Source organism: Apostichopus japonicus, chromosome 1, assembly GCF_037975245.1.
Source record: "Apostichopus japonicus isolate 1M-3 chromosome 1, ASM3797524v1, whole genome shotgun sequence".
NCBI classification, from domain to species: Eukaryota; Metazoa; Echinodermata; class Holothuroidea; order Aspidochirotida; family Stichopodidae; genus Apostichopus; species Apostichopus japonicus.
The window spans coordinates 18,744,274-18,766,007 of NC_092561.1; the positions used below are offsets into that span (position 1 = coordinate 18,744,274).

The 21,734-nt window shown below is 36.7% G+C and overlaps 1 protein-coding gene across 1 annotated transcript in view; it reads left to right on the forward strand.

Moving 5' to 3' along the window:
• The first annotated feature begins 257 nt into the window (after positions 1 to 257).
• Positions 258 to 21,734, forward strand: part of LOC139970050 (uncharacterized) — a 32,188-nt gene continuing 10,711 nt past the window's right edge. The window contains exons 1-15 of the mRNA XM_071975665.1: positions 258 to 584; positions 4,749 to 4,948; positions 5,555 to 5,599; positions 6,128 to 6,181; positions 6,984 to 7,037; positions 7,325 to 7,384; positions 8,468 to 8,488; positions 9,349 to 9,375; positions 12,902 to 12,946; positions 13,699 to 13,752; positions 15,062 to 15,115; positions 15,720 to 15,764; positions 16,352 to 16,402; positions 18,008 to 18,061; positions 18,978 to 19,031. Of these exons, the coding sequence (XP_071831766.1) occupies positions 449 to 584; positions 4,749 to 4,948; positions 5,555 to 5,599; positions 6,128 to 6,181; positions 6,984 to 7,037; positions 7,325 to 7,384; positions 8,468 to 8,488; positions 9,349 to 9,375; positions 12,902 to 12,946; positions 13,699 to 13,752; positions 15,062 to 15,115; positions 15,720 to 15,764; positions 16,352 to 16,402; positions 18,008 to 18,061; positions 18,978 to 19,031 (954 nt within the window). The 5' untranslated portion in view covers positions 258 to 448. The remainder of the gene's footprint in view (positions 585 to 4,748; positions 4,949 to 5,554; positions 5,600 to 6,127; positions 6,182 to 6,983; positions 7,038 to 7,324; positions 7,385 to 8,467; positions 8,489 to 9,348; positions 9,376 to 12,901; positions 12,947 to 13,698; positions 13,753 to 15,061; positions 15,116 to 15,719; positions 15,765 to 16,351; positions 16,403 to 18,007; positions 18,062 to 18,977; positions 19,032 to 21,734) is intronic.

Here is a 21,734-nt window from a genome sequence, read left to right on the forward strand (position 1 = left end):
TTCAAGCCCTCGCCAGATCATGAAGTATTTGTAATAATTGCAGTGCTTGGTATTTCGTTTCCCTGCAGGATAACTTTCTCACCAGATTTCAAAAGCCCGTGATCTGATGTAGAGATAAAGGTAACCTATAGTGACGAAATACAAAACATTGCAATTAACCGAAGCTTATTGTATAACTATTAACTATATTCAGGTACCCAGATTTGATTTTCAAATATCTTTTATAACGCCCTCGAAACAGCCGGAGTGGTACGGTCCAGCAAATGTTCTGAATTCGTACAATTGCTCAATAGATGGAAAGATCAGATTTAGTGAACAGATTAAAAGTGTTTTTGTATTTCGTATTTTTCTTTGTGTTGGTTTATTTGTTTTTGAGATATATGAGTCCACAACACTGTAGGCATACGATTTTGGTCCCCACAGTAATTGTCATTTAAGTACACAGTGGATGTCAGAAACAAGTACTATAGCAGCAGGGGTGTGTCAAAACGGAGAATTGATTACCATGGATTTCAAAATGTGGTCTAATCCACGTCCTCATCTGTTAATCTTAATCGGGATTATCTGGGCCGCCTTCAACATAGGTAAGTCACCTCCATGATCGAATAAGCGTTTTGGTTCGTGACTTCCCTAAAAGATATCATGAAACTAAGAATTGATTTCGTCACCAAAAAAACCAAATGATCAGTCTGTGATTCTCAACCTTCGTTCGTACAGACACTTTTGACTAAAAATGAATACATTCAAGCAACAGTTAAACTTAACTATTGCTAAAATATAAGTTTGTAGTTCATTGAGTTTGTTATGTAACTACTCACCCGTCAGACAAGCAAAGATACTATGTTGTTACAATGGGAGTTTCACTTTGAAAAGGATTAGCTAGTTTATCAAAATCAACGCAAAACTAATGATGCCACCGATAGACTCCGCATCGAATGCGTATATATATATATATATATATATATATATATTAATATATATATATATATATATATATATATATATATATATAATTTTCCTTTGTCGTTTATTTCAATTTCCTTAAACGGAGTCAGTTCAAACTATCTCTTTCGAAATCCGGCCTTAGGAATCACAAAAGATTTCCAGTTTGTTAGCATCATGTTTGATCTCTAGAGTCAGGCAAATATGTCACCAAAACAGAACTAGTATTGTTCGGTACAGATGAAAACGCCTACAGTGGAACTACTACCTTCCTTGCCGGTTTCGAACCTCTGGACATACAATCAGCGTCCATAGCCTAGTTGGTTAGGGTGTCCACGTACAAAGCGAGAGACCCGGGTTCGAATCCCGGTGGAGGCTGGAAGTTTTGTCACTGTTCTGGATTTTTCAACTCACTACGATTTCAATTATATATATATATATATATATATATATATATATATATATATATATATATATATATATATAGATAGATAGATAGCCCGTATATATATAGCCCGAATATATAAATAGCCCGTATATATATATATAGCCCGTATATATATAGCCCGTATATATATATATATATATATATAGCCCGTATATATATAACCCGTATATAGCCCGTAAATATATATATATATATATATATATATATATATATAACCCGTATATATAGTCCGTATATATAGTATATGGTAAACGAATATATAGCTCATATATACTACTTTGCATTCAAATTAAACTTGATGGTCGCATCACTCGTTGGTTAACACAAATATATATTTATATATATACATATATGTATGTATATATGTATATATATGTATGTATGGGATTTCTTTAGAATCAAGTTCCAAAATTGTAGGGGGGAATTCCAAGGCCCTTTACAAATTTGTGCATAACTTCCTTGATAAAAATCAAACTAAAATCCTGCCACCTACTGTTTTTCTGCAATTCTATTACTATTGATTTTTCTACGTACTTTAATGACAAAATAGAACAAATACGTTCTAATTTTCAGAACATTGATAGAGATGCTGATCAGCTTGCTACTGCTAATCTTGGAGTTGTCTTATCTCAGTTTGAACCTACCAGTATTGATGAGTTAAGGGAGATAATTAATGATACTGGAATTAAAAGTAATATACTTCCGAGAGATCTCTTACAAACTAATATTGATCTTCTTCTTCCTTGCATATGTCATCTTGTTAATCTGTCTCTCATTACTGGCAGTATAAATGGTCTTAAACTTGCTGATATTTCTCCTGTCATCGAAGGGAATGGCTTAGATCATAACAATTACAAACTTATAGACCGATCTCCAATCTATCTATTTTGGGTAAAATGAATTGAAAGAGTTGTGCTTAAACGGTTAAATACTCACATGCATTCTAATAGCCTCAATATTTCCAGGCAATCTGCTACAAAAAAAAAAACACTATTGTTCGGAAACCCTCCTTTTGCGGGTAACTAATGACATATTAGTTGCCAGTGTCAGCGGACATGCCACTGTGCTGGTACTCCTTGACTTAAGCTCGGCTTTCGACACCATTGACAATACTATGTTTTCCCCGTATTATCTAATGAAATTGGTATTAGCCTACTGGTATTGTCCTAAACTGATTTAAAAGTTTTATTTTGGGCAGATCGCAAAGAGTGAGAATAGGGGGGCTGTACTTCTGACGAGATTACAATTATTGCCACAGGGATCTGTTTTGGGTCCAGTCTTATTTAACATCTATATCTATTTTACGCGGAAGTTTCTAGAATGTTGTTTAACATTCATGGTTTTGCTGATGATCAACAGGTTACTTTATAAACACTTCAGGCACCATAATCAAGGATCTGTTCTGGTTGATTCTCAGCAGTCCTGCTTTGGTTGTATTCAACGTTGGATGCGCAAATACTATTTGCAACTCAACCCTGGCAAGAACCAAATAATTGCAATTGGTCCCCTCCTATATTAATACTGATTCGTATCAAGGGTGTTATTCTTAACACTGTTGATTGTGTACAATTTCACCAAATAGTTCGTAACCTTGGTATTCATTTGACGATACCATGTCCTTTCGGCATCAAATAAGTTCACTTAAGCCCAGGTGTTTTAAAGGATCTAAGAAATATTTCTGAAATGTGGCTCTATCTTACTAAGTCTGAGTTCAGCACTTTTGTCCAATCCATGGCTATTTCTCATATTGATTATTGTAACTCACATTATTCTGGTATCAACCGGCATTTATGCATGATCAACTCCAATCTGTTCAAAATGTTGCTGCAAGAATGATTTATGGTAGAAGTAGATATGATCATGTGACTGGTCCATTCCATGATCTTCATTGGCTTAAAATCAAGGAGAGGGTGTACTTTTAAATTATATTGATTGTGTTTAAGTCTGTTAGAGGACTGGGTCCTAATTATATCCATGATCTGTTGGTAACCTCTGGTCGTAGCAGAAATATGTTGTTAAAAAAGCCTCAACTTAAATCCTCGTATGGGTATCGCTCGTGTTCGTTATAATTGATAAATGCATACAAAGGGGTAACCTTTGTAATGGACCTATTGAATATCGTTTGTGACTTTACTTTGATAAAATCTTAAAAGGCCTTACCCGACGTCGTTTTATACTGTTGACGCTGCACAGTGGGACGATCTGTAACACAAGACAAAGCAGCGTGCATGTCATGATAACAATAGGTTTTGTTTTTTATTGTTGATGTATAACCTTTATAAGTATCTGAACTTTTTCGCCCAAGTGGATTACTCATTGGAGTGTAAAACTACAGTCGTTTACGCATCCATCCCAGCTCTTCAAAAGGTATAATCCAATAATTGTACAGTAAAATCATGATGTTACTCTTTTCGGTTACCGTAAACAAACGTTAGTATTAGCTTGTATACTTGTCTCGACGCTAAAGTCTACAGTGTCGGACACCTTGTTCCAACGGTAAAAGCAGTCGGACATCCATCTAACATTCACAAAGCAAGCAAATTGATCATAAAACGTCGGCAATGCTATCAATATACATAAAGGTAGTCAGTATAGGCCCCAAATTATAGCACGCTATAATTGCTAGCAGTTTCCCGGAGGTCTTACTTTCCTAATTGTTCTCAGACAGTTTTTAAGGAAAACACAAGATGACTGGATGTCCCAGTGAGGAAAATTCCATCGAAGATTGTAGTAAAGACAGTTTAAGAATTTTAACCAAAGGTGACCATATTTGATTATCTAGCATATTTGGGGCCAATGCAGCATCAGTTTCGTAACGTTTTACTGGCCCTTTCCGTTAACGCTGTTAAATACTGTGTACGCAATTGAGAGAAGCATATATACGAAAACTCCGCCTTCCTTTTGTCGACGCTGCCTATAGGTTGTAACATGCGATTACTGTAATTTGTTAACAATATATATGTATATATAAATATAAATATAAATATATATATATATATATATATATATATATATATATATATATATAGCCTATATATAAATATATATATATATACATACATACATATATATATATATATATATATATATGCTATATATATATATGTATGTATGTATGCATATATATATATATATATATATATATCATTGCAGCTAAATGAAATAATTAATATAAAACAACGAAACCAGTGGGGCTGTATTGCTTCCTTTATTAATTGACCCGATACATATGTAATGCTCAACCAAGAATGTATTCCTCGTCAAGGCGATGAGCCCTCCCTAGACGTCTTTTCACGATATTATTAAAGCCCAAATTATGACCACAATATTCAAAATTATCACAATATTGCTACTGCAGGTACCAGCTTCGGATTTTCCAATTTGATATGCGTAACGAGCCCGTTAGCCGTGCCGTCATCTTCCTCGAAACCTATCACGCTTCAAGCCATTGTAGATAGCGAGTCTCTCATTGTGGAGGCGTACTCGATTACCTTCAGCAGCCGAGACGATCCGTTATTTGTTACCAACGGTAACCGTGCAGAATATGGTAAAATCGGTGTACGTCATCTGGATTATTCCAAACAATGTGCTTGGAAAAAAAATATTAAAAAACTTTGTATAACAAGGTATAGCGGCGACTGACTGAAACACTGCAAATTGTGCCTTGGTTCTGTCTATCTAACCCTATGGAATTATGTAGCTGTATTGAAATAGACAACATGGCAGGAACCAGGGGGGAGGGATGGGGGGGACAAAGTAGATTTTAATGCGAAGGGGACATGGCGCCGATGTCACTGACGGCCGACTCCTATGTAGAGTGGTATGTCCCAGGCGTGTAATGGTACATTCTGAGACATACTAAAGAGGCTATATAAAACATGTCTCAAGTCTCATATGTTAAGGTTATATGATAGCAGCCTGGCTACTTTTAAGTTTTTGTCTGGAGTTGAAAGGTGTTGGTTGTACAGGCTGTACAGCCCCACCCCTCTCCCCCCCCCCAGCCTCAACCCCGGGATCTGCACCTGGACAAGATATTTTGTTATATGTGAAATAGTCATTCTTAATTTACCAACAACGTTCTTAATTAATGGTTACTTACAACTCTAATTTCGCAAACTAGTTTATAATATATCCACTTTTCCTTGTCCATTTTTGCTTTGACAGACTATAAAAGGAGAAAAGGGTGACAAAGGCGAGCGCGGGGACACGGTAAGCACTTTCTCTTGCGATTAACCTGGCAGGTCAATTGATAAGAATAGTTACGAATTTGAATTTTTTTTACCGCGCTAGTCTGCAATATTTTGCAACACAAATAGCTGTAATAGTGTATGATTTTTATTATTACTATTACCCGCCCCCCCCCCCCCCTTTCAACCGTTAAGGGTGTGACCTACTCCTGGTGTATAATTGTAGAGGAAATGTGTCAGAGCAGTTTGAGAGACCAGCTGAAATCAAAAAGTCTCCCAAGCGGAATTGGCAATGTTTCAACTGCATGTAATAGCAATCTTTTTAATTGGATATCCCTATCAGACGTAACATCAACCACAAGTACGAAGGTGAGATGGCAACTTCATAGCATATAATTCCAGTTCGGGGCCGGACACAACTGTATATAGGGGCCTGGTCATCTTTCTATATTGTCACATGAAGTTTGCTCAAGTTTGTAAACTAGATGTAATGATTAACCCTTGCTTTTAATAAAGACTTTTCTTAAATGCCTTTGACATGTGTTCACAGGCCTGCGCTGAGAACAATGGTAACCCAGGCGTTGACGGCGCTGACGGTAGTTCGGTATGTATTGCATCTTAAGCAAATTTGTGAATATGCAGAATCTTGGTTTAGTTCTGTATTTCATCTAATCTCAGGATAGTTTATATTTTACAACGTCAGAGCTCGACGATTTTTCCCTTCTATTATTTGTTCTCGATTGCAGTAGTTGAAATGTTTTAAGTATCGTTAGCAAGCTAAAATTGGGCGAAGCTTCTGTAATAATAACCTTTTTTCGACTTTTCCAACCCTTGTGCAGTATTCCCATAAGCTGAAAAGTGTTCAGTTAGATAAATTGTTTTTGAACAATATCTAGTATTGTATATTTCAGTTTTTTACATACAACATACAACAGAATTTAACAGACAGCAGACACGAAGACCGTCATGTATTGCCAACACATAACGAGATCTTGAAGTACACAAACGAGACAGGTCGACGACACCTTGTAGCAATTTTATCATGATTAAATCGTTTAAAGTATTGTCGCCAAAAACAAACAAAAAAACAAAAACAAAAAACCAGTACAGAATGTCTTTGTGTCAGTGCAATATGTGGAGAACCAAACTTTTCTGAAATATTTCATATCTAAGTTGGTAAAGTAAAGTTGGTAAAATGGATAATTAAGATATACAGTGACTACACAACGTCACGAGCGGGTGTGTGTTTGGGGGAGAGTGGGGGGGGGGGGGGGGAGGGGGATGGTACAACCCTATCGCCGGAGTTATCATTATCGTTCGTGTATTATCCTGTGATAAATGCACGGTAGACCGTTGATTAACCCCTAATTTTAAAAGTTTGTTTCGTCACTGAACGGTACTTTCAGCCGGGTCCAGGTCCAGAGGGTCCAAGCGGTACTAAGGGTTCAAAAGGGGACAAGGTGAGTCTTTATGACTAGTTTACATATCATATCATATCATATCATATTATATCATAATGTAATATATTGTAATATAATACATGAAATGGAATAGAATGGAATGGAATGGAACGGAACGGAACGGAACGGAATGAAATATAATAGAAGAGTTCCTTAACAACGAAATGAATGGACTGCATCCGAAATGGTGTTCATAAAGATATATACATATATTTTATCCATTGAAAACACTGCGTAATACCAATGCTTGTTAACGGCTGTGTATTTTTTTTTTGGTTGCCTTAAAGGGGTCTGGTGGCACCCCCAGTAGCAGTCCATCAACACCGGATGGACAGGATGAGTTTTACGTAAGTTCTGTCACTTCAAAAAGCAAATATAGCAACAATTTTTGGAAACATATTTCGTCAGTTTGTTGGTTTTTGAAGAACAGGATTATGACCGATCTATTCAAGTAATGAACATAACTTTGTTTTACACTATGAAATACATAGTTTTCATTTTAATTTTATGCTATGTTAGGTATTTAACCATCGTCATGGCAGTGATATTTTGGAAGATGAGATATCTATGAATATTCATGAATTGAATCATGATCATCATTTGCGTATTTCAAGGGCGATAACAACCAAACTCATAATCTTTAGAAACTGCAGTATTTCAAATCCGTAAGAATCACTAAAAGAGGACTTTTCGATAGTCGTGAAGACTCCGTATATATACTAGCAACTCCATCCTCTGCCCCTCCCACCCCCCCCCCCCCGTCCTCAGAATAAGTTCGCTACGCAGCTAGCCTCTGAGACTACAAATGTACAGTGACGATACGAAAAGTCCAGTCATGTATAGGTATCGTTCACTTGGCCAGTAAATGCCAATATTGTAGCGCGCACGCGCACCCCCCCCCCCCAAAAAAAGGTCTCATTATCCCATACGACCCCTACGCTTGACATGATAATCAGCTAAAAAAAGTAGTTCAATCCCCTCGAGGGAAAATACTTCGTGGTAAACCTCGTTGACAAACGTGTGCTTTAACACGACCCCAGATAAGTCACTGCAGGTTTGAAGATGAGGCGATTGGTATAGGAGCCTTTTATGTCAACGTCTAGTTAAATTGGTTCCCACAAACCCCTGTGTTTCTAAACCAGGGGTAAGGAGTAGAAGTGGGGGGGGGGGGCAGAATCCCAATTGCGACGCTCTAGGTATTAACAAATATATAAGGAAAGTTTTTACAACAACCCCCCCCACTCCTCCCACCCCTCCAAAAAAGAAAAAAATATCTATTTTTTTACGTTTGGGAAGTATCGTACGCTTGTAAGATATTTAATACTGATCAAGCGTCTAGGAGCACGTAAACATTTCTCTTACAAAAAATCTAAATAAATAAATAAACAACTTTCATATATAAATGTGTATCGTTTTGTCTTCCCTTACAGTGCCTTGGAGCAGTTGTACCGGTGAGATCTTTATTATTTCGTTATATATATTCGATATATATATATATATATATATATATATATATATATATATATATATATATATATATATATATATATATATATATATATATATATATATATATATTGGTCAACGTTTGTATTAATTAAAGCAAGACCCTAAATCAAAGCAAAAACAACTACACGTTGTATACACTATCTTTATCCGTCTATGGCTTGGATTTTGTTTTTATCACTTAACCATTTTGAGAAAGGACTTTAAAAAAAAACTGAGGCTCATCAATGAAAGTGGCGGGACTACTTAGCCTAACACAAATACCGTTAATGGTCAATTTCTCAGATATAATACAATAAACATAATCATAATTGGCATACATAATATGTTGTTATTGCCTCTGAAAACATGTTTACAGTGCTGTGCAAATTTATCATGTTATACCAGTTAGCTTTCAAAGAGTATTCAACGGATTTCGCATCGATGAAAACTAGAATAACTTTAACACTATTTTTTTATTTTGTCTGTTGTACCTTTTCCATCTGTTTTATATCAGCATAGCCGTATAGATATGATTATTATGATTATTATTAGTATTGTTGTTGTTATATTATTATTATTATTATTATTGAGGACAAAAATAAGGATCATAGGGACATTAAACAAAGAAACTTCAAAGATTCGAAATTTTTACTTTTAGATCTCGAAATTTCGATTTTAAAGTCTCAAAATTTCATTTACATGTCGCTTTGTCCACATTTTAATCTCGAAATTTCTACTTTTCCCTTATAAACCACTGTAGATTATGCTAAAGGAAATTATCTCCAATCTAACATTTTCTGTTAAATTTGCTTTCTTTTGACAGTGTGGATCTGACAAACACTCATACCAGGTAAAAAAAATATATATAATAAAAATGTCATTTTGTTTTAATCTGTTTTATTATAAATTTTGCCCATCCGATGCGCGCTTCGATGTCGACGTTTGTCATCACATTTATTTAAATTCACATGAGGAAGGCGTCAACATTTGAAACTGCATAGTTTCACATCGTTTTCAGAATCATATCATTGCAACTAGGCTAATATATTATTGAGTGAAAACATTGGAGTATCCGTTTGAAGGTATATTCCGGCGGTTGAAGTTAAAAACTGTTGAAGAACATTTGCCAGTATGACGTCACAGACCACATACTGTGAACCATTGTAGGGAAGATTCGATGGTTTAGACATTTGAATGATTTTATATTGTCGCTATAGCCTAACGCTAGTTATATTCCGTAAGGTACGGTACTTGCTCCTGCAGTGATGGGGGTATTACTTGCAGAATAAATATTTGAATTCACTCAGCTGCTACTTTAACTTGATTCTGTATAATTATTTCTAATGTCTTGGTTCTGGGGAATATAATCACTGCACAGCTATTACTAAACGTAAGTGACATGGTGGTCTGCGCGAATACGTGTGCATTGACAATAATACTGGCCTAGGCTTCCTTATAATCTGTAGTTTGGTTACGTACCTTGTAATGGTATAGTAGTAGGCTAGGCCTATTAATCGGTAGTTTGGTTACGTACCGGTAATTGTATAGTAGTAGGCTAGGCCTACATATCGGTAGTTTGGTTACGTACCTGGTAATGGTATAGTAGTAGGCTATGCCCATTAATCGGTAGTTTGGTTACGTACCGGTAATGGTATAGTAGTAAGCTAGACCTACTATTCGGTAGTTTGGTTACGTACCTGGTAATGGTATAGAAGTAGGCAATAAGCCTATTAATTGATAGTTTGGTTACGTACCTGGTAATGGTATAGTAGTAGGCTAGGCCTATTAATTGGTAGTTTGGTTACGTACCGGTAATGGTATAGTAGTAGGCTAGGCCTTCTAATCGTTAGTTTGGTTACGTACCTGGTAATGGTATAGAAGTTGGCAGCTAGGCCTATTAATCAGTAGTTTGGTTACGTACCGGTAATGGTATATAGTAGTAGGCTAGGCCTTCTAATCGGTAGCTTGGTTACGTACCGGTAAAGGTATAGTGGTAGGCTGAGCCTATTTATTGGTAGTTTGGTTACGTACCGGTAACGGTATAGTAGTAGACTATAGGCCAATGGTAGTTTGGTTACGTACTAGGCTAGGCCTACCAATAGGTAGTTTGGTTACGTACCGGTAATGGTATAGTAGTAACCTGTTTGAACGTAGCAGCCACTAAGAGCAGCCACTAAGAGCAGCCAATAGTGTATACATCAACGTTACACGCCGTTGGCCACTGATGTTTGTACAATGTGACGAGCGCTGGGTACGCTGTGGCGGAAAAGTGGATCCCCAGCAGCTACTGAGGGCAGCCTAAATTAGCGGACAATAACAAGACTGCTACTTTTTCGTACCTGTTTTAAAGCGATAATAATTAACGTTATGCATACTGTAAAATGTCAATAATTGCACCATATGAGAGATGAGATGTTGCTCTTTCATGTGATATAATTCTGGAATTTAATGGTGGACGATTTATGCATCCATATTGAACTGAAACTTGTAATCCTACCAAATCTTGTGGAGAAAGGCGTAAATTGCGGCAATTTTTATACCATTTTTTTTCTTTTTCAAATGTCTAAACAATTAATTTATGAGAATATGCAACATTCAAGAGAGGTACAATGACGATGTTAAGTTATTCCTCTTACACGTGGTATGAAAAAAACAGTCAGTAACACTTTGATTTATTGAAATTCGATGGCTACAAACCGTTCGATCCTAACAGGAGTGGGATGCAAATGGGAAAATTAGCTCGAAACGCGCGGTAATGTGTTATGATCCAAACATATTATTATTTCAAAATCGATTAATTTGAGTTATCGACCTAGTTAGGAGGTCCGGTTAGCATCACATGAAAGAATAAAATTTCTTCTTTCACGTGTTATACCTCTAATATTGGTAACAAAGCCGATTTTTTGACCAAAAGTGGCCTAAAAGTTTTAAAATATTGATTTTTTTTCTTCAAAATCGATTCATTTTAGTTATGGAGCCTATTGAGATGTCCGGTTAGCCACACATTAAAGTAGACAGGTTCATCTTTCACGTGATATATCTCTACTATCGGTAACAAAACCGATTTCTTGACCAAAAGTGACCTCAAAGTTTTAACCCGATACGGACCACCCTCTAAACGCGCTGTATATACGTAATGTTTAATGATCAGAAAACTGTTTATTTTTTTTTTCTTTTAAAATCGATTTTTGTTACCGATAGTAGAGGTATACCACGTGAAAGAGGAACCTTTCTACTTTAATGTGGTGCTAACCGGACATCCCAGTAGGCTCCATAACTAAAATTAATCGATTTTGAAAAAAATAAAAAATTTAAACAGTTTTCTGATCATTACACATTACGTATATACAGCGCGTTTAGAGATGTCCGTATCGGGGTTAAAACTTTAAGGCCACTTTTGGTCAGGAAATCATTTTTGTTACCGATAGTAGAGGTATACCACGTGAAAGAGAAACCTTTATACTTTAATGTGGTGCTAACCGGACATCCCAGTAGGCTCCATAACTAAAATTAATCGATTTTGGAAAAAAAAAAACCTTTCTTATTTATGCACTAATTGAACAACACACTCTACCGCAGCGCCAGTTATAACTAACACACACGACCGCAGTTGTAGTACTGTGTGTCATGTCTTACTGTCCTTTTCTCTTAGTGGCTGCTGTTAATGTCTGCTCTTAGTGGCTACTAATCAGTAGTTTGGTTACATACCTGGTAATGGTGTAGGCTAGGCCCACTATAATCGGTAGTTTGGTTACGCGTACCTGGTAATATTATAGTAGCAGCATAGGCTCACGCTGAAGATGTGTGTCATGCATTGGATTCCGGGCTTACATAGCGTACCGAATATGCATGGTTGTATACTAATGGTGTGTCGTAACACGTAGCCGGCCCTCAATAAAAGTGTAGTACAATTCATTGGCATTTTCATGAATATTTATTCTGATGTTAATTCGGTCATTAGAATGTTCATGAGTACAATTGGTCAAGAAAGCACTGACTAATATAATATTCATGAGTGGAAAAATTCTACTTTCTGTACGTGTGGCATATAGAAGCAACAACTCTTATTTGAAGGACGCCACAGTAGACTAAACTTAAAAGAGCGGTATTTGCATCATTTAAAACTGCACTGGCGCGAGTGGATTATTCCTTTTCTGCTCAGAATGAGAAACTTTTCTGCTATACAAAAATAAAATCATAGTAGCCTTATTAATATTACCTTCGTAAACAGCAGTTTTTTTAGTATATATAGATTTGAATCCTTCTCTGTTTCAAAACTTTAGAGGCAAACCCCGATAATATGTCTCCTAAGCAACATAACAAGACCTAATCTACAATGATACTTACATACTTACAAAACGTATATTATTTTGCAGTGCCGTCAATTAGCGAAAGGAATAAAGGGCAGAAAAGGAGCACCAGTGAGTGGATTTTTATTTGAATTTTACAATTTGTTTTTGGTTTTGTCTTTATCTTAAACTTGTTATGCTGTTTATGAAATATAACATTGTTATTGATCAAGAAAAGTTACAATCCATGATATTGATCACTGAATATTGTTATATCGTCATTCGTTTTATATTGTCAAAGAACGTAGTTAATCAGGAAAAAAAAAGTTGATGCTGATACATCAACTGGTTCATATCGTTGTACTGTTAATATCAGTTTTCTGTGATTTTCTCTAATCCATTGAATAATGCTGGTATGTATTTCTTTCTTAAGTTAACCTTGTTAATTGAGGGCGCTATTTCCCAAATCAATTGGTTACTATCTTTGTGGCATATTTTTTTTTCACAGTAAGATGTTGATACGTCAGTAGGTTATTTTCTCAAATCAATTGATTAATGATTATTACGTTATAATTAAAGTTGTTTACATCAGGAAGTTGTATCTCAAACTGATTATTGATATCGTTTTAATGCTATATTTCTCAAGTCAAGTTACTTATATCGTTTTAATGCTATATTTCTCAAGTCAAGTTACTTATATCGTTTTTATGCTATATTTCTCAAGTCAATAAGTTTACTTATTCAAGCTTGTTTTCTTTATGGTATAGTGTTTGACGACATAGAAATGACCAAACAAGGTCATGCGTCATTAATTACTTTCTAACATATCAATTTTTTCAAAATAATCCTACCAATACTTCGTTTGTGACAATCTTTCCGAACAGTGTGTGAAAGGAAGAATGGGTGAAAAGGGGGAACCCCCGAAGCCAAATCTGCTGGTAAGATTGTATATATAAATATATATAATATATATATATATATATATATATATATATATATATATATATTTATTTATGGACCAACTGGGAAGAACCAGTGACCTCAAGGGTTAAAAAGCCCTACAGCCGCTATGTCAACTGAGTTAACATCTTACGATCCCTGTAAGGCGGTACGGGGTGGGGGATGGGGTGGCGAGGGAGGTAGGGGGGGTGGCGAGGGATGGGCGCTGTCAGAAGGAAGCCACGGTACAATTTGTTTTACCACGATGAGCTACGGATCATACCGCTGTTCCATTCAACTTATTTCAGTCAAACGGAATTTGTTATTTGTCATTTTAATAATTATTAATTTGATGCAAAGATATTTAGTAATTTTTAAAGTAAATGACAAATTACCATGCTGATCGGAAACCGAGTACAGAAAACTGTAAACGTAATTCTATTAACGGATGCTTTAGTCTGCGGTGAGAAGGTCTCCCCTTTTGACCTGAACATGCTGCGCGTTTTCGTGTGCTTTGGTTCTGACCTCTTGGTGACCCTTCGTAATACCTTGACTGTCCTAGAAAAGGGTCCCGATGGGATTTTAAACGACTGCCCAGACTGACGGATGTGTTTGGGTACATCTGGCAGCTAAAGCGACGACAAGAGCAAGAAGCAAAAGAACGATGTCACCATGGCAGTTGAACAAAGAAAGTCGCCAGCTTTTTCTTTGCCACATTTCAATTACTTATCGACAGAGGAAATCTCTAAAACTTCTACCAAATAGAATTCGCGAGTGACGGAGGAGTTTGTCAGTCAAATCCGAATCATTCCATCAGCCGTAATGATCGCGATTTATAACGACGAGGTTTACTGATCACTCTATAAACTAAACTAATGTAACAGTTGCGTAGCAAGAACCCCCCCCCCCCCCACCGCACCCAACCCTCCCCCACCCACTTCCCCATAAAAAAAAACACGGGATAAGTGTGGAAGCTCATTTTTCAGAGCGTGAAACGTTTACTTCTGACCTAGACCTAAGCAAGGAATAGGCTATGTGATGCATGTCCCCCTAACCACCCCACCCTCAATCCTAAGCTCCCTCCCCACCCCTCAATCTTACGCCTATGACTATAAAGACTATGACTATGCAGACAAAAAAAAAACACGAAATATCTTGCGCATTTATATACCTAGGGATTGACTCAATTGCAAAGCATATCAATACATGTATATTGTAGTAGAATAGAGATGTTGATTTAATTGTTACACATGAAGTAGCTCTAATTGAAATAAGTTATACCTTGATTTTCGAATTGTTTTTTAACAGGGTCCAGAAGGACCGCCTGGCCCCAAGGGTGAGAAAGGTGGGACTGGTCCAAAAGTAAGTTATTCTCTTTTAATGTTAGTACCAATATTTTGTATTATTATTATGATTATGATGATGATGATGATGATGATGATGATCATGATGATGATGATGATGATGATGATGATGATGATGATGATGATGATGATGATGATGATGATGATGATGATGATGATGATGATGATGATGATGATGATGATGATGATGATGATGATCATGATCATGATGATGATGATGATCATGATGATCATGATGATCATGATGATCATGATGATCATGATGATCATGATGATCATGATCATGATCATGATCATGATCATGATCATGATGATGATCATGATGATGATCATGATGATGATTATCATGATGATGATGATGATGATGATGATGATGATTATCATGATTATTATGATTATTATTATTATTATTATTATTCGTATGCCACCGTGATTCACGCTTCTAAGAAAGTGAACGTGTTTTTTTTTCTTTCTTCTTAAAATTTTCTTGTTATTAAAATCAGGATAAAATATTAGCTATTCAATTATTTGAAGAAATAGGTGAACACAATTTCGAGATAAATTTATGAAAATTGCCGATAAACTTCTTATTAATCTTGCAGGGGGGTGAAGGTGCCCTGCCAAAACCAGGCGTTGATGCACCACAGGTAAGTTGGTGATACACTTTTTTCACTTCCGGTCTCCTTTTTCCTTTCTTACCCCTAGATACCCAATGTCAAGTGAATATGATTTCAGCATTCTATTTTTTTTTCGGCACGAGCGCTATTAATGACGTCACACCGTTCCAGAAGTAATACAAAAAACGTCGTGTTTTACTGAAGCCATTTAAAAAAAAAATCTAAGATCCTAACATTCAAGTAAGCGAATCCAGAGTATTGGAGTTATTGTTGCTTTTTAAAACAGAAGGGGTAGTGACCACCCCCCCCCCCAACCCTTCAGCCTTTCTCATCATTTCCATGTTCACAGGTTTTCCTATGTTATAATCCCCTTTCGTTCCATTTCACTTTTAAAGTCTGCTCTATTCATTATATTTTTGGGGGCACTATTCTGGTATATTCTTTGCCGTCTGTCCGTCCGTCTGTGTCTCTTAACTGTGTTCTTACTTTATGTTAGTTTCCAGTAAGAAGATCCTGCTAAGATCGAAACATCAGGCTCTCTACTCTAACTCTTACGTATTGAAAATAATTATGATTAATGTTGCTATTCAATCTTGTTGATGATTTTTGTTTGGCAGCCGGACTGCACGCTTTCAACCCAAACTGCATCTCCAGGCTTAATTATAGACGTTAGTATCTCATCGGTTCTGTATTCGTTTAAATTTAACTTGTTGTTCATGATTGTGAAGTGTCGACCAGTTATATGTAGAGAAACACCATCCGTTTCACATAATTATGTCTGAAGAAAAATCTATACTCATGTTACAAGTTAATATCAGCATACAAATATTAAACTAACTATATTTTATACAATTATATAAACATGTTTACAACTCAAATCATCAGCATATCTGAGGATAAATTCAACCTGAATAATGTTTTCGATTTTTTTCCCCCCACCCTACCGGCGTTCACAATATAAGCGTTGCCATGCCTTCTCACAATTTTATATAGAATTTATATCAACATGTTCGGTGAACAATACAAGTATGAGAAATGTTACAAATATAAGACCTCGCCAACATTATCCATATACAGGCCCTGGGATTAACTCCCAGTACATAATTTTGCAGAAAGATAGGCATCATGCTAATTATTAATGACGAGGTCAATTTTGTTACCTGACATACGGATATTTCTCCTTACATTATGAAACAAATTGCGTTCGAGAAGATTGTGCGTTATAAAGGCTCTAAAGTGAACATTACGTAGTGTTATTGCAACTTTGAATTGAGTAGAAGAGAAATAACAGTGCTGCGCTCTGAAAAAGTTACCTTTCCTTTTCTTGCAAGTGAAGTTTTCGGCTCGTCGCTACAAAATGCAGATAGTAATGAAACGTGATACCTTGTTATCTTTAGCTGGACCTGAGATGTCCATCGCTGTATCGTTTGAACACTGTGCTGTGGGTATTGACCGCAGCTGTATGTACTGACTGTACACTAGTGTCTAATTACCGAAGGTAGCAAGCTGTGTGCGTATTTTCTGGGATCGATGGTGGTGTCTAACACTTCTGTTACACCTCATTTGAAGCTAGGTCAGATTACCGGCATTAGACATTTCTTTTTGCGCGAGTCTTCCCACCCTAAGGATTTGATTAACGATGTCATGTCTATCAACGAAAACTCCAAATCACTCAATTGTCTGCGTTTTTCATAGGTGTAGTTCCTTAGAAATGATGATCTCAAAATAATTAAGGTTTTGTGCCTATGCAACGTACAATTGAGCAGAGTTGGACCACAAAATGTCTGCTGTGTCAAGTTCTTTCATACCCCTAAATTGACACATTTGTTGTTAAGCTACTGCTGTAGTGTAGGCCTAAGTATATATCCATTGACTTTGAATGCTGTTTGCTATGCTCTGCACCTCTAAGCTCAGACACCAGAGAGAAGTGGTATTATATTGAGGTAATTTTGGTTATTTTTAGGGAGTAAGATTTCCAAAGCCAAAAAACATGCAAAACTGGGGGGGGGGGGGGTGTTAAAAGCTTTAAAAAACAAACACAATTTGATCTGCATATACCTGGAATGGATTCAAACTCATGAAATGTGTAACTCTGCTTGGCTGTAAAAAGTTTAGGTTGCCTGCTGTATCGATGCTAGTAATATTTGAAGGTTCGTCAATTATGAATTCCTTTAATATAAAACTTGCACTTATTTCCTTTTCACGTATTAAACAATTTGATAAGTTGATAAGTTATTAAAATCATATGGTAATATTTCTTTCCTAATATTTAGTCGATATTTGCTGTTGGCGGAGATCCCGGAGATCATGGATTTGATGGGTTTGCGGTAAGTCAAAGACAAAACCAAATATGGAAAAGGTAATAATGGGGACGTCTATGACAAGCACGAATACAGTGACGACAGCGATCGAGAAGGATATATGACGACGAAGATGACGATGGTGGTAGTGATGTTGATAGTGATGGTGATTGCGATGACGGGGATAGTGGTGGTGGTGATTGCGAGAACAAGGGCAAGGGTGAGGTCGTGACGAATTGCTGGGACGAGGAATATACTGACACGGGGAAGACGACCACGTTAGCGAGGACGATATGGTGGAGATTACAATCACGACCATCAAATTGATGATGACCACGACCAAGATCGTGATTGTCGAGGGCGACGATGAATACGACTACACGGTGACGACATAGATGACAAAGACAACTATGAGACGGCGAGAACGATGACGACTATGAGGTGGGGAGGACGATAACGATGACGACTGTAAGGGGGAAGGAAGACAACAATGTCGACTCTGAGGGGGAAGGACGATAACGATGACGACTGTGAGGGGGCAAGGACGATAACGATGACGACTGTGAGGGGGAAGGACGACAACAATGACGACTGTGAGGGGGATGGAAGTTAACGACTGTAAGGGGAGGGCGATGACGATGATGATCACAATAATGAGGGAAGGGGGAAGATGAGAACGATGATGATGATGATGATGATGATGATGATGATGATGATGATGATGATGATGATGATGATGATGATGATGATGATGATGATGATGATGATGATGATGATGATGATGATGATGATGATGATGATGATGATGATGATGATGATGATGATGATGATGATGATGACGATGATGATCATGATTATCATCATGATCATGATGATCATCATGATGATGATCATGATGATGATGATGATCATGATCATGATATTTGTTTTTCCCCTACTGTAGGGTGCTAAGGGAGTTAAAGGCGCTGCAGGAACTCCAGCAACTCCTGGAAGTGTTGTAAGTATTGTTTCAGTTTAAATCAGAGTCCAACTGTTACGGGCAAATATCTTCACCAAAATACTATGGAACGCCGTTTCACGCAATTCGTTCAGTTTCTGTTCGGACATTCAGAAACTTTCTCTGAACCATGACTCTTTAATGGCTAGTTTTGATGTACTTTCTTTATTCACCAATGTTCCTATTGAATATAAAATTGATGTTATTCTAAATTACATATATATACAAAAACGCATTGTTTGTACAATTGAACGTGTTGATCTATTTTTAACAATTCAATGTATGAGCAAATTGATGGGTGTGCCATGGGCTCTTCCTTGAGTGTCTGTTTAGCCAACTTGTTTATGTGCCACCTTGAGGAGAAATTGATCCAAATTTGTCCTAAACTTAACTTTTATAGAAGATATGTGGATGACATTTTTGTAGTTATTTCAGCAGACTATGTGGATGATTTTCTACATGTATTGAACTCTTTTCATAAATCTATTCAATTTTACTTATGAAATGGAATACGGGGGTAAATATTCTTTTCTAGATATAGACATTTTCAGAATGGTTGGTTCCAGCGGTACTGACACTATCGCCACTTCCGTTTTCCGTAAGAAAACTTTTACAGGGTTGTTTCTTAATTGGAAATCCTGGTGTCCCAAAAAGTATAAAATTGCGGTTATTAAGGCTTTGCATGAACGCGCACGTAGATTGTGTTCGTCGGATTCCTTGTTCGTTCATGAATTGCAATTTACTAGACGCATTTTTACTTTAAATGGGGTTACCCTAGGAAGTTGTTGCATGAAATGGAGAACTATACTTCTAAATTAAGAAAACAACTGGGCATGGGTCCTGTAATTAAATTTGATCATGGGGAGACCAAAGAAAATATTGTTTATGTTAAATTACGATACTGTGGCCCCAGCAGTGATAAACTCGCTAAGACTTTAGGTAGTTACATTAAAGGGTTTTGTGATGACAATATTCATATCAAAAGAATGTTTCTGCAAAATAAAATTTCTGCTTTGTTCAATTTCAAGGATGCTTATAAGTTAGATTATGCCAACAATGTTGTATATAGGATAAACTGCCCGGACTGTGATTCCTTTTATGTCGGAGAAACCAATAGACGGCTTAAGGATAGATTCAAAGAACATCTGATGAGCTCTTTTGGTGGTCAGAAAGGCGCTATTAACCTTCATTGTACTGCGCACAAACATAATCTGCCTACTTTTGTTGACCATTGTGCCGCTATTGGTAATGAACCCCAGTGGTTCAGGAGGTAGATTAAGGAGAGTCTCCTAATAAAAGACTTAAATGCTGACTTAAATTGAAACGTAGCGAGCTACGGGTTGAAGCTATTCTAATCCCTATTTACTTTTTATTGCTGGTTGTTCTAATCATTCCTAGTTTAAAACTTCACTCATGTTTATCACTATTGTCGTCTTCGGATGTATATTAGCACTTGTATTTAATTGATCTTGTACAATTGCCTGACGATGGAGTGGTGACCACTCCGAAATATAGCAGTATGTCGTTGTTAAGAATATTCGCTTGTTTATCTTTTATATTATCAGTATGGACCACTACTATTTATATATATATATATATATATATATATATGTATATAGATATATATATATACATATATATATATATATATATATATATATAAAACCCTGTTCAATTTGGTATCTAAAACCGCGTACGTATGCACAACCTATGTATACAAAAACGCGAACTTGTGAACAAAGTAGGTATACAAAAACGTGTACATTATTGTGCACACTTTACGAACTGGCAGGAATACATGTTGAACGACATATACAATACGGTTTCCATATAGAAGTTTGACTAATGTTGAAACAATCCATTCATCACAGATGTTTGCAAGCTCCCATTGTAAAGCATAGCATGATCTTGATGATAACATCAAGTTATGATCATTAATCATATCTGATGTTGGCCACCTTCTTATCTTTAAAGAGGTTATGAAATGAAAAAATTTCATGTCTTGGAATGGTTTATCTTCATTACTACAACACCACCCATGCACAACTTTCCGTAAATACGGCTTCAAACGCCAGAAATTCGCTGTCAAAGTATTCCCTAGAGACCTCTCGAGCTGCCACTCGTAAAAAAAAGCAAAGCTGCCCACAGCAGTTCATCTGACGTCATCAAAGGAACCATTTCAGCCAAAGCCGACTCCCCGCTGTTTACCGATACGGCATTATACAGTTTACAACTTGTAACCACAACACTCTTCTCATCAATAGTCTTCTCTCGAATCTTCCGATTCCGACGAAATAGGACTTCACCTCTCAGGACATTCGTAAGCTTTGACTAAAATTATTTTCTTGAGGAACAAGCGGGGGAAATAGTTTTGAGGGTGATGAAGATAATATCGGTGTTTTTCCCTATCAATTGAGCCCCTTGCAGAAGAATTGTAAAACGATCCCGATGGCCGAGACGCGTCGCTGCCGTGTGAAGTCCCCGAGCAGAACGTTTGGACGACCCTGAACCGAAACTGATCGGTTGAGCATAAACAAAACCACCGTTATTAAGACCTTCATATGATTTAAATTATCTCGAATGTCAATGATCCTACTACTTAACTTGTCTTACAGTGCAAGGAAAATGTGACGTTCTGTACAGTGCAAGTGCAACCATAGTACTAGTAGTGGTACCATGGGTCTAGACCTAACTAATAGACGT